General features: G+C 71.9%; 1 protein-coding gene across 1 annotated transcript; it reads left to right on the forward strand.

Moving 5' to 3' along the window:
* The first annotated feature begins 6,153 nt into the window (after positions 1–6,153).
* Positions 6,154–10,703, forward strand: MSANTD1 (Myb/SANT DNA binding domain containing 1). The gene is made up of 3 exons (XM_045834584.1): positions 6,154–6,407; positions 8,375–8,641; positions 10,265–10,703. Exons 1-3 carry the CDS (start codon positions 6,154–6,156, stop codon positions 10,503–10,505), a joined length of 762 nt encoding a protein of 253 aa, XP_045690540.1. The 3' UTR covers positions 10,506–10,703.
* The last annotated feature ends 1,198 nt before the right edge of the window (positions 10,704–11,901 follow it).

Genomic DNA, 11,901 nt, shown 5'->3' on the forward strand with positions numbered 1-11,901 from the left:
CGGGCTTTCCCGGGGTCCCAGCAGAGCCCTGGCCGGGGGAGTGGTCTGGGCGCAGGAGAAAGGCCTCGCCCCTCGCTCCCGTGGTCTCCCATCCCCACCCCCCTGGCTTTTCCCTAGAGAACCCGCCAGAGTGTGGGTGGCCCCGGGTTCCAGCGGCTCTGGGGTCGCACGGCCCTGGCTGCCCGTGTCCCTGGTGCGGAGTCTCACCAGAAACACCGTGAGAAGGAGCGCGGTGATGCAGAGCTGGGGCCGCCCCCTCGGGGCTCCCGCCCCTGGGCTCCGGGGTTTCCATGGCCACCCCTCGTTCGCAACGTGGGGCCCGGAGCTGAGCCTGCCCAATGGCCCTGTGCCAGGGGCCCCGAGTTGGCACCACAGCCGGGCGGGGCTGCCTTGCAGCACCGGGGGGCGGGGCCCAGGCATGGGGCGTGGCCTCGGAGCTCTGGCGGGGGCTGGCAGGTGGCCGTCGGGACGTGCTGCTGCCCCAGAATCCCGGTCTGGGCTGCACCAGGACAGTCGGTCCCAGTGCCTCCAGGGGCAGCGGCCTCGGGGGCACCACTGCCGTGCTCACGGCCCCGGCACCCAGGTGATCCTCCACCCGCTTGTCCAGGGGAGTCCCACTGTCCCCTCGGGAAGCCCTGGAGAGGGGGACCCCTGGGGTCCGGAAGCAGAGCATCCATGCTGAGCCCCCAAGGGAAAGAAAGAGCTGGGAGGGCTGTCTGTTCTGGGCTGGGGAGGGACCCCGTACCTCAGCACAGCCGCATGGCCCGCTGGGACCCTCGGTCTCTGCAGGAGGGGGGCTGAGGGCAGGGGGCCGGGCGTCTGGCTGCACCTGCAGGGAAAAGGGGCATCAGGCCACGGCGGGCGGCGGGCGAGGCCTGGTCCCCACACAGACCGACGCTCAGCCCAGTCTGTGTAGGACTGGGGGACCGACACGGGAGCCCCCGGCAGGGAGCAGCAGCCCAAGGGGTGTCAGGCAGCCGTGCCTCAGGCCTGTCTCGGGGGGCAGGGGAGCCTGGACACAGGGAAGTTCAGGGGGTGTGGGGGCGAGTCCCGGCCGGGTAGCAGTGGCAGGGGCCTGTGGGGGTGCTGTGCTGGCACCCCCACCCTTCCCCTGCGTGTGCCAGGGGCCCAGACCCTCACCTCCGGCCCTCCGCCCTGTGGGCCGGCCCCAACCCTGGCCCCAAGCGCCCCCTGGGCCAGGGCAAGTGGCGGCCTGGCTGGTGGCTCTTCCTGCTCCCCCGCCATGTTCAGGAAAGGTCTGGGAGCCCCAGAGCCCCTAGAGGGGCGGCTGTGACAAGAGGTGGCCATCAGGCTGGACCCTGGCTGTCCTGCTTTGGAGGGCAGTGCACGAGCCATCCAACCAGAGGCGGAGCTGGGCTGCAGAGGCCGGGAAGCCCTTAGAGGCCTCGGGGTGGGGTGGGGTGCCTGTGGTGCCCGAGTCTGGGCGGCTCCGAGAAGCAGCAGCGGAACACTGCACCCCCAGGGCCCTGGGCCCCACCTTGTGCAGGGGGCCCACCCAGCTGCTGGGGGCCGTGAGGAGGCCAGGCCTGGTGCACACCCCACACGCAGAGGGTCTCCGGGAGCTGGGGCAGGGGCTGCCCGAGAAGAGGGTGTCTCCCTTTGCCACGGTGACCGACCCGGCAGCGGCTTGCCGCAGACACGCCCCCTCCCGCCAGGGGCTCAGCCGCTGCTTCCCAGGGCACGGGGTGGGGGGGGCTCTTCTTGGGAACAGCAGGGGTGCCAGCTGCGGTCAGCTGTCCAGGCTCGGCCCAGGGAGGGGGTGCAGCTCAGGCATCTCTGAAGGGCGAGGCCACAGGCCCTGGAGTTACTGTGCTGCAGAGAAGACGAACTTGGGAGGTGGAGTCACCCCCGTCGAATGTTCAGAGCAACTGAGCCGAGAGCTGCTGGCCACGTGGCCTGTCCACCAAATGCTCTCACTGCCCCTGTGCTTCGTGGGGGTGGGGACACGGAGCCACCAGGAAATCTCAGGAGCCCTGAGGCCGGGCCCGGGCTCCGCCATCTGTCCAGGCGCCCACCTCACGGCCGACGTGGCACTGCCCCGCCAGGGGCCTGGGAGGGCCGCCCCCACGGGACTACGACCCGTGGGACCCCAGCCAACACTCCCAGGGCACCTGCCGGGAGGGAACAGCCCCCGGCCCCCGGTTTTCTGTGCGGGATGGGCGCAGACTCCTGTGCCCGGGATCCCCAGTGCCGAGGGCCCCGGCACCCGGGGCCGCCAGCCTCCCAGTGCCATGGGCACGAGCTCCTGCGGAGATCACGGAGCAGCCGCCGTCCCGGGTGGGAAGGAGCACCGGCTCCAGCGGCCCGCAGCACAGCCCAGGAGCACGGGTGCCCACAGGCGGGCGGGCGGGCTGGCGGGCAGGAATCAGGCCACGGCCCTGGTGCCCGCCCCGCCGTCCCCCCAGGGCCCTGGGCCAGCGTGGGAGCAGGCCTGTGTGTAATTGCATCGTCTCATGGAGCCGGCGGGCAGCGGCGGCCGAGTCTGCTGGGCAGAAGGACCACTGTGCCGGGGTCTACGGGCCACGTCCCCACCAACCCGACGCAGGATCTCTCCCGAGAGTTAGGGTGCGGGCGGCACAGCCCCCCACGGGGAGCCCTCCGCTCCCCCCACACGGCCCGGGGTCTCCAGAAGCAAAGCAGGCCTCGCACGGTGCAGGGTGAACGTCTCCTTTAATTCAGACGCGCAGTGTTCGCAGCAGCGTAAAAACTTACACACACTTCTCGGGTCAGCCCTCCCCGCCTCGTTGGGAAGTGGACGGTGAGGCGTGGGCCGGGCTCCGGGCGAGCCCATCACAGCCCCGCCCTGCGCAGGGTGAGACCACCGCGGCGGGCCCAGGACAGCCGGGGTCGGAGTCCTCAGCGGGGCCGCACCGCCGTCCACAGCCAGGTGCTCCCGGAAGCAGGTGGGGGAGAGGAGGCCCCGACACTGCGTTAGAACGGGGCAGGCTCCTGGGGCAGCATGGCCCGAGTCCTCGGGGCCACCTCCCACTGTCGCCGCTCGGAGCAGGCCCCTCCCCACTGAGCTCGGGCCGCAGCCCAGGGACAGTGCAGGGTGAGCCCGAGCAAGGATGCAGGCTGGAAGGACACTCGTTCCGCCCCCCGGCCAGAGCACACCAAGCCTGTGGTGGCCCGCGGCCCCGCTCTTCCCGCTACTCAGAGTGCGACCCGCTGGCCGACAGCAGGGCCCCACCCGCCCCACAGCAGGGGCTGCCCCGCCCACAGCCCCCCACCAGAGCTCGGACGAACCCAGCAGGATGTGTGTCTGGGGGACGTGTTAGGGTGCAGCCTGCGGGTGCCGCATTCGGTGCCGGGAGGCGGGTCAGCGTCCTTTGCACCTCCCCAGAGGGACACCGCTGGTGGTGGCGGCGAGGGAGGGAGCGGCAGGGAAGGGCACTGGACGGCCGGAAAGGCCGCCTGCCCACACGCAGTGGGGGCGGCGGCCCGTCTCCGAGGAGACATGCTTCCGTGCCCAGCCGGACGGGCCTGCCCCGGCCGTCCACCTCCGTCCTGGCGGCCCTGCCGGGGGGACACCACACGGCCCCAACCAACCTGACCGCCGAGGGAAGGGCGTTCTCAGCGAGACGTGACGACGTGCCCGCTGCCTCCTGCAGACCCCCCGAGAACGTCGGGTCCTGACCCCGTTGGCAGAGCTGAGGAGGCGGCGACCGTCCTGGTGGGGTTCTAATGGACACCCGTCTGCCCCCCCTCCGCCACCGCCAGGTCGCAGGCTCCCCCACACGCAGCGGGCCCCGGCGGAAGCTCCCACGGGGAACCGACGGGGCCGCTCCGACAGGCCCCGCACGTCCGCGCCCCGAGACACGCGTGCCTCCGCAGACGTGCTGCGTGTGCTCCGTGCGGCGGCGGCGCCGCTCACGGGCGCCCGAGGAGGGGGCTGCCAGTCGTGCGCTCTGCAGACACTGCTGAGTGCGGCCGGCACCCGGGCCCCAAGGAGGGCCACACCGTGAGCGCCCCCCACCCCCCGGGCGGTGCTGCAGGGCCGGGCGGGGGCGTCCCCAGGTCGCCAGCGACCCCTGAGGCCCAGGGAGGGTGGGGCTCTCCCGGGAGCGGGCGGCAGGACCAGGCGTCCACCGAGGACCCTGCTCTGAGACCCCACCCACCCGTAGGCTGGCCCCACTGCCCTTCCGGCCGTGACTGCAGGGTGGGGGGCGTCCCAGCGGCGGCCCACCCGGGGCACCTCCGGACCTAAGGCCACCCCAGCGCCCCGAGGGAGCGATCGAGGCAAGGTCCCTGGGCGGCTCCCGGGCACCGCCTGGCCGTGGGGGCCCGTCTAGCAGGCGTGATGGGCTCGTGCTCAGTGGCCACGTGCTTTCACCTCTCAAGGTTGGAACGGTGATGCCTTTCGGTGGCACGTCCTCCCCCATGTCCCCACAGGCTCCCCTGCCCTGGTCTCCTGCCTGTGGCTGCCTGGAGGGGACCTCGGCCCTCCAGCCCCCGCACTGGGCAGGCCCACCCCGGCCCTGTGGTCACCACCCCAGCGCGGTCTGTCTCACTGTGCCCTCCCCCCGGCCCCCCCCGCAGTGCTGGGCCCCGTGTCCGTGTCCCTGGCCCTCGGGGCGTCAGGAGGAGCCTGAGAGGCCCAATGAGGAGGGCGAGGGGCCCCGGCCAGTGCAGGTAGCCGCCTTGTCCCAGGGTCGGCCCCAGGGGCCCGGGAGACCCCCCGAGACTGTGGGGAATGTGGTCGGGGGGCGCAGCAGGCTGCGTTGGTCACATCGGGGGAAGAGTGACCTTGTCCCTCCAGCCTGTCACCTCGCCAGCCCAGCTCCGGGCCAGCCTGCCTGGTTTCCAGGCCTGGCCGGGCCCTGGCCCGCGGGGTGAGCTCACCTTTCCAGCCTCAGGCTTGTTGCCTGAAAATGGGGATTAGCTACAGGGCCGGCCCCCCGGGAGAGCCCACACGCGGGTGTGGTGTTTGCTGGGTCACCCCGCTGCAGGGGGCAGTGAAATGGGCAGCCCGCGGTCTGTCGGCGGGGGGTGGGGAGGGGCCGAGGAGGAAGGACCTCGGGGGCGGGAGGACCTGAGCGGGAGGAGGTCAGCAGCACAGGGTGGCGGGGAGCGACCAGGAGTCTGCCGGCGAGCACACGCGAGTACGAGTCCGGGTGGTTGCTGAGGGCTGGCGGGAGGCTGGGCCCTTCCTCCGCTCACCAGTCGCTCAGCCAGCCTTTCCCAGACCCTCCCCTGCGGGCGCCAGGGGCGGCGGGAGACACGGGTCTGGGTGCCGAGCAGAGGGGCCAGGCTGAGGCGGGGCTGTGCGGGGCTCAGGGGGACGCACCCGGCACCCCTGCTCCCAGCTGCCGTCCGGCCTCAGGAAGGTCCTGGCTGCCCAGCCCACCCGGTATCCCCAGGCCAGCCAACAGCGCCCCCTGCAGGGAGGGAATGGGCACGCCGGGGAGGGGGCAGAGCTGGGGATGCGGGGCATTCACACGTCTGTAGTGGAAGCGTGAGCACGGTGCCTGGGACCCTGCACGTGGGCGGGGGGGCGCGGGGGAGCCCTGGCAGGACCCCGAGGGTGCCCGTTCCCAGCTCTCTCCAGCTCCCCGGGTCTCTGCCCCTCCCTGTTCGGCCTGTCCCCTCGGTGTCCGCAGCAGCCACCCCCCACCCGGGCAGCCGCCCAGGGCCTGTCTTGGCCCGCCCCCACTCCCCTTCTTGTGCTTTCCCAGAGGGTCCCCCTGCCGGCCTGCCTGCGTGAGCTGGGACCAGGCTGAGGAGGGGCTGTGGCCTGGAGCCCCCCCTCAGGGGCCGGGGCGGCCTGGCCCAGCATGGGCGCCCGGCTCCACGTGGCCTCGGCCATCGAGGCCCCGGTGGCGGAGCCGGGGCCGCGGCAGGGCCGGGAGCCTGGCCCGCCCGCCGCAATATTGATGGCCCGTCACAGTGGCCCTGATTCCTGCGCTTTCAGTTAAAAGGTTTCTGTTGTTGTAGCTTATGCAGTTGCTCTGTTGCTATGGAAACGTGACATCAAAATGACGTTTCCCGTTTAAAAGCTTTTAACTAAATTCCTGCCTGTCAGATGTAGGCCCCATTTTGAGTGCGGAGCTGCCTGCCCGGCGCGGGGCTCCCGTGCACGGAGCTCGCGGGCCGTGGGCCGCCCCGCGCCCCGCGCCCCGCAGGCGCCCCGGCATGGCCGCAGCCGAGGTGCCCATGCGCCTCGCGTCCCCGCAGGCGGAGAAGCACCGGCGGGCCCGCAACTGGACCGACGCCGAGATGCGTGGCCTGCTACTCGTCTGGGAGGAGTTCTTCGACGAGCTCAAGCAGACCAAGCGCAACGCCCGGGTGTACGAGAAGATGGCCAGCAAGCTGCTGGAGATGACCGGCGAGCGCCGGCTGGGCGAGGAGATCAAGATCAAGATCACGAACATGACCTTCCAGTACAGGTAGGCCGCGCCCGCCGCCCCGCCTGCGCCGGCCTGCAGGGGGCCCGGGGCACCGCCCTGGGGAAGTGGGTGGCGTCCAGGCTCACTGGGCGTGACAGGGCGGACACCAGCCCCGGGCGCAGACTCCCAGCGGGCAGGTGAGGGGAGCCGGGCCCAGGGGGGCACAGCTGGGACAGGTCCCAGCTCTCCCGGCCTCTGCCAGCGCCACCCAGGGCTCTGTCAGCCCTGCTGCCCCCCAACCCCGCCCCGGGCCCTCGAGTGGCTGCCCCTGGGCCTGTGCGCCCCGACTGACCCAGCCGGGGGCCTGCAGACTGCCGGGCGGGCCTGGCTCTGCACAGCAGGGCGGTGGGATGGCGCCGAGCGGACCGGGAAGGTGAGGCCCGAGGGGGGAAGAGGCGGCGATGAGGCCCGGCTTTGGCTGGCCGCGCCCCCGGGGCTGAGCGGAGCCCCAAGCCGAGGGCCCGCAGCAGCGGGTCCCAGGGGTGGGGCTCGGCTCCGCTGGAGCAGGCGGTCTGCGGGTCCAGGAGCCGAGGGTGCAGCCGGGGGCAGGGGGTCGCAGTTTCTGGAGCAGCTGTGCCCTGCGGCCCCTCGCAGCGCCCGCCCATCCTCCCAGGGAGCAGCTGAGGCCCCAGCAGGGGAGGGACGTGCCGGCCCTCAGCAGCCTGGCCCACCGGGTCCTCACCCAGGCCCGCCCCCTGCAGGGCTCCCTTAGTCCTTCTCAGCCGCTCTTTGCCTGTGGAGGGCGTCGGGATGAGGAGGCCTGAGGGGGGCCGGCTCCATGGCCCGGGGCCCGTTGGAAGTTGGGGCCCCCGTGCTGGGGCGGGCCTTTCCTCGCTCCCCCACGCGGCGGGCTGGCTGGTGTGGGGCCTCCGGAGAGGCACCCGGCTGTGGCCCCGCGTCTGCACAGCCCTCCGGGGCGGCAGATGGCGGGGAAGACGGAGCGGCCTGCTCTTCCACAGTTGCCCTGGCCCCCGCGGGGCAGGGACTGGTGGGGCACAGGCTGGGGCCGGGCCTGGTGGAGGCCTGAGGTCTGACAGGGAAGAGAGCCCCTCGCCCCACCCACCTGCCTTGTGGCCTCTTTCCTGGCCTGGCCAGGGCCGCCCAGCCCCCGGGCAGCCCCGTCTCCCCACCCCTCACCTCCAGAGGGCGGCTGGGGCCTGGGGCCTGTGTGGAGGGAGGGCAGGGCGCAGGGCCTGGGCGGCGCTCGGGCCCGTGGTGGGCAGAGCTGGGCCATGTAGAGGCCTGAGTGGGGGGGCCAGGCGGTGTGAGCGGCAGCCCCCCCCCCAGCCACTGTCCCCTGGCACCTTCAGCCAACGTGCTCTCAGACGGCTCTTTGCCAGGCCCCAGGCATTGTCTCATTAACCCAGCCTACAGCCGGGGGAGGAGCCTGCTTTGACCATCCCCATTTTACTGACGAGAACATGGAGGCTCAGAGAGGTTAAGGAACCCGCCCAAGGCCGCACAGCAAAGTGGTGGGCACGAGAGACAGACTCGGACCGGAGCGGCTACGCCCTGAAGCCGGTGCCCCTGACCCCTGTAGCTCCTCCCTCTCCCGGACGCGGCCTCCCCAGACACGCGTGCTCCTCGTGCTGCGGTGTTTCACATCTGTGCACCACGGCGTGCTGCGCCCCTGTGTGCGTCACACGTTTTGTTGCGCTGCGGCGCCCTGCCCTGGCCGCTGACCACCCCCCCCAGCAGTCCTCGTGCAGTGTAGGGAGCAGAGCCGCCAAGGGGTTGGCCCGAGGTCGCGGCCTCGTTCACGCTGGGGCTCTTAACGTCGAAGCCGCCGAGGCCCCGAGTGTCGACCTTTCTAAGTCCAGGGGCACCTGGCCCTGGAGCCGGCTGGCTTTTCTGGGGAGGCCCCTCTGCCCGAGAGCGGCCGCCACCCCCGCCGTGCAGCCCCCGGGGCCGGACGGGCGGGCGGGCGAGGTCTGTGTCTCACCCTTGGCTCTTGTGTCTCGTTGCAGGAAATTAAAATGCATGGCAGATAGCGAGTCCGTCCCGCCCGACTGGCCCTATTACCTAGCCATTGATAGGATTCTGGCCAAGGTCCCCGAGCCCGGCGACGGCCAGCCGCCGGGGCCCTCCGCGTCCCAGACCGAGGGGTCCCTGTCGCCGTCGGCTAAGTCCACCCCCCTGTACTCACCGTATGACCCGTGCTCCTACGATGGCGGCCTCCACCTCCAGGACGGACGCTCCTCCAGCTCCTCCAGCTCACTGTCCCTTAAGTTCAGGTAGTGTGTCCCCCTGTCCCGCCGCCGCCGCCCCGGGGGCAGGGAGGCCTCGGCAGGAGGCTGCGCAGGCAGGCAGGTGGGCGGGCAGCCCCGGCCCGGACTGGCTCTGTCTCCGGCCGCACCACTTGGAGCTGTGTGGAAGGTTCTTGACCTCTCTGGGCCTCGGTCCTTCTCGGTGAGGGGGGGCAGGGCACGTCAGTAGCTTCCCCAAGTGTGGCTGGGAGTGTTGGGGAGCACAGGCGCGGGGGCCCCCACGGCCCCCTGGGCACCTGCTCCGCCTGCCCATCGGTTTCTGCGTCTGGGTTCCCCCTCACCCCCGAGCAGACCCCCCCTCCCCGGGTCCCTCTTCCCTGCCTCTGCCGGCCCGGCCCGTCCTCTTGCTGCGCTGCCAGGGGGGTGTGGGGCTGAGCCTTCTGAGGGGTCCCAGGACCCAGGTGTAGGGGTGTGCCCATCCCCTCTCTGTCCATCACGTGCCTCCTGCCTGGCGACCTGCCCTCAGGTTGCCCACGGACAGGCACACGGGGAGCCGGAGGGTCCAGAACAGGGGGCACCCGGGGCGGGTTTTCCGGGGTGATTAGGAGTTGGCCGGCAAGCAGAGAGGACGGGAGGTGTGTGCTTGAGCCGTGGCCCGGTCCCTCCCCTGGACCCCAGTTTTCCAGCCTGTCAGACGGAGTGGGCGAGGGAGGCATCTCTGGGGGGGTGTCCCTTCGATTCTGACACCCCCCAGGGTTGGGACTGCTGTTCGGTCGGCTCAGGGCTACTTCCCTGGTGGGGACTGCTCAGCCGGGACCCCAGACACAAACGCCCTCGTGGACAGCCAGACTGCGTGGCCAGGGCAGCCTGCCATCCCGGCCCGCTGCTCCTGTGGGCCCCGCCCGGGGGGGTCCCAGACTCGCGGTGGCCCCCGTGTGGCCCCTGGGCTGGAGTGGGGGACCGAGAGCCCTGCTTTCCCGCCCCTGGGGGTGGCGGGGTCACTGCTCAGAAGCAGGGGACAGGCAGGGCCCTGGGGTCTGGGAGGATGGGGCAGCTCCCTGCCCACCAGTGGGGGTCGGTTCAGCCAGGGGTGCCCACGGCCCCACAGCAGAGAGCCCCGGGGAGGGCCACAGCCGGGGCTGACGTCGCCTCCTGTCCACCGGGGTTTCTGGGCCTGGGGTGGGACACCAGGCCTCCACAGTCCCCACCCCCACCCCGTGCCTGTCCGCCTGCCTTCCCGCCCCCACTCCCAGGCGGCCGGGAGAGGAAGGGGCCCGGGCCCCGGGGCCCTTTTGTCCTGGGGCCTCAGTTTCCCCATCTCCCCAAGACCAGCTGGGACTGGTGGTCCCTGGCTCCATGGGGGAGCCACAGCACCCAGCACCTGCTCCACCCAGGGGTGCCTGAGCCCCCCACACACCCAAGCTGCCCTGCCTGCCTCGCCCAGTGAGCTTGGGGTGTCCCTGCCCCCCCAGACCTAGGGTGTTTGGGTCCCCACTGTCTGGCCGCTGGGCACTGAGTGGGCGGCCAAGCTCCCCGGGGCCCCCGTGTCCCGTTGGTGCGGCGGGGTCACTGGAGGGTCGCTGGAGGGTCGGGGGGGCCCCTGGGGCCGGGCTCTGTGGCGGCCACTCACGCGCTGTCGCTGCCCCCCAGGTCGGAGGAGCGGCCGGCAAAGAAGCGCAAGGTGCAGAGCTGCCACCTGCAGAAGAAGAAGCTGCGGCTGCTGGAGGCCATGCTGGAGGAGCAGCGGCGGCTGGGCCGCGCCGTGGAGGAGACCTGCCGGGAGGTGCGCCGCGTGCTGGACCAGCAGAGCCTGCTGCAGGTGCAGGGCCTGCAGCTGCAGGAGCGCATGATGAGCCTGCTCGAGAGGCTGGTCGCCAAGGCCAGCGGCTAGGGCCCCATGGCCCCCCTCCAGCTCGGAGCCCCCCTCAGACCCGGCCCCAGACCGCCCCGGGGGACTCCCCAGGGAGAACTGCTGAGTCCACTCTCCGGCATGGTCGCCGTCGGGGACGCGGGAAGTGGCGTTTGGTATCACGTGTGTGACTCCTCCTTCCCCAACCGGGGGAACGCAGGTTCTCCCTCACCAGGGCCCCCGCCCGCCCCGCCCAGGACAGCCTCCGACGGGAGGGGGCCGGCCGCCGCCGCCGCCTCCACCGCGTCCTGAGAGCGCGCCCTAATAAAGGTGACGACCACTGCCCGGTGCCCTCCGTTCACTCTCGGCGGCGGCGCCTCTGAGACGGGCCGTCCTGGGAGCTTACGCCTCCAGGAGAGACCAGATCAGAACAGGCTGTGATTGGGGGCGGGGGGGGGGCGACTCGGAGCTGGGGAGAGCTGGCCTCGCCGCCCCTGCCCCCCGGCTGGCCGGCCAGCCGGAAGATCTTTCTAGGAGCTCCTCGGCCCCTCTGGCCTTCGGTCCCCGTTTACGGAGGAGGCTGGGCCCAGGAGTGTCTCAGTCTGCGTGGGGCTAACCCAGCGCCGCCCGCACAGCAGGACTGGGGTCACACAGTGGGTTGGTGGCGGGCGACATGGTTTGACTTCCGGTCTAGAGAAGTCCCTCTGGCTGCGCTGGGCCGGCTGCGGGGGGCAGGGGGATGGGGGGGCCCGTGGGGCGGCCACCATGGCCAATCGGGGCCCTGAGGTCTGCCAGGCAGAGGCTGCCAGGACGTGGTGGCGAGGCGCAGAGCTGTGGGGGGACCCTCCGCCCCGAGGGCCCTGGACACACATACCCTGGGCTTTGGGGCTGGAGGCCCAGGTGTGTCTGCCCACGCGGTGGGGCGTTCCCACCCAGGCCGGTCCGGCTGCCACGTGACCCCCCCCCACCTTGAGCCGCAGCTGGGAAGGGACGCGCCCAGCGGCTGCAGCTCTTCGCTGGGAGGGTGGGTGACCGGCCACGCGTCACGGTGGAGACCCGAGTTTGGGGCGCTCGCCCAGTCGACCTCCGGCCCAGGTGTGCGCCTGCCCACCTCAGACACAACACCGCCGGAAGTCGTGGTTGAGCCGGCACGGGGCCTCGGAGGCTGCTGGCTCGGCCCTGCCCTGCGAGGGGCCTGGCCGGGTGCTCGGGCCCCGGCACGTCCCCCCACCGCCACCCAGAGGTGGCACCGAGGGTCTCAGTGGTGCAGCAGTTTGCACACACACTCGTCACGTCCCTGGAACGGTGGCTGGGGTCATCGGGCTTACGTGGCGTCTTCCCATTCGTACTTGGAGGTGGTTGGTGTGTTTCCTTCCCTCCCCTGCCCCTCCCCCCCTCAGTGTTTGCGGTGGGCGGCCGCTGCGTCCTTGTGAATGGC

This window comes from Phyllostomus hastatus, unplaced genomic scaffold (genome assembly GCF_019186645.2).
Source record: "Phyllostomus hastatus isolate PE091 unplaced genomic scaffold, TTU_PhHast_1.1 phas_contig_196, whole genome shotgun sequence".
Taxonomy (NCBI): domain Eukaryota; kingdom Metazoa; phylum Chordata; class Mammalia; order Chiroptera; family Phyllostomidae; genus Phyllostomus; species Phyllostomus hastatus.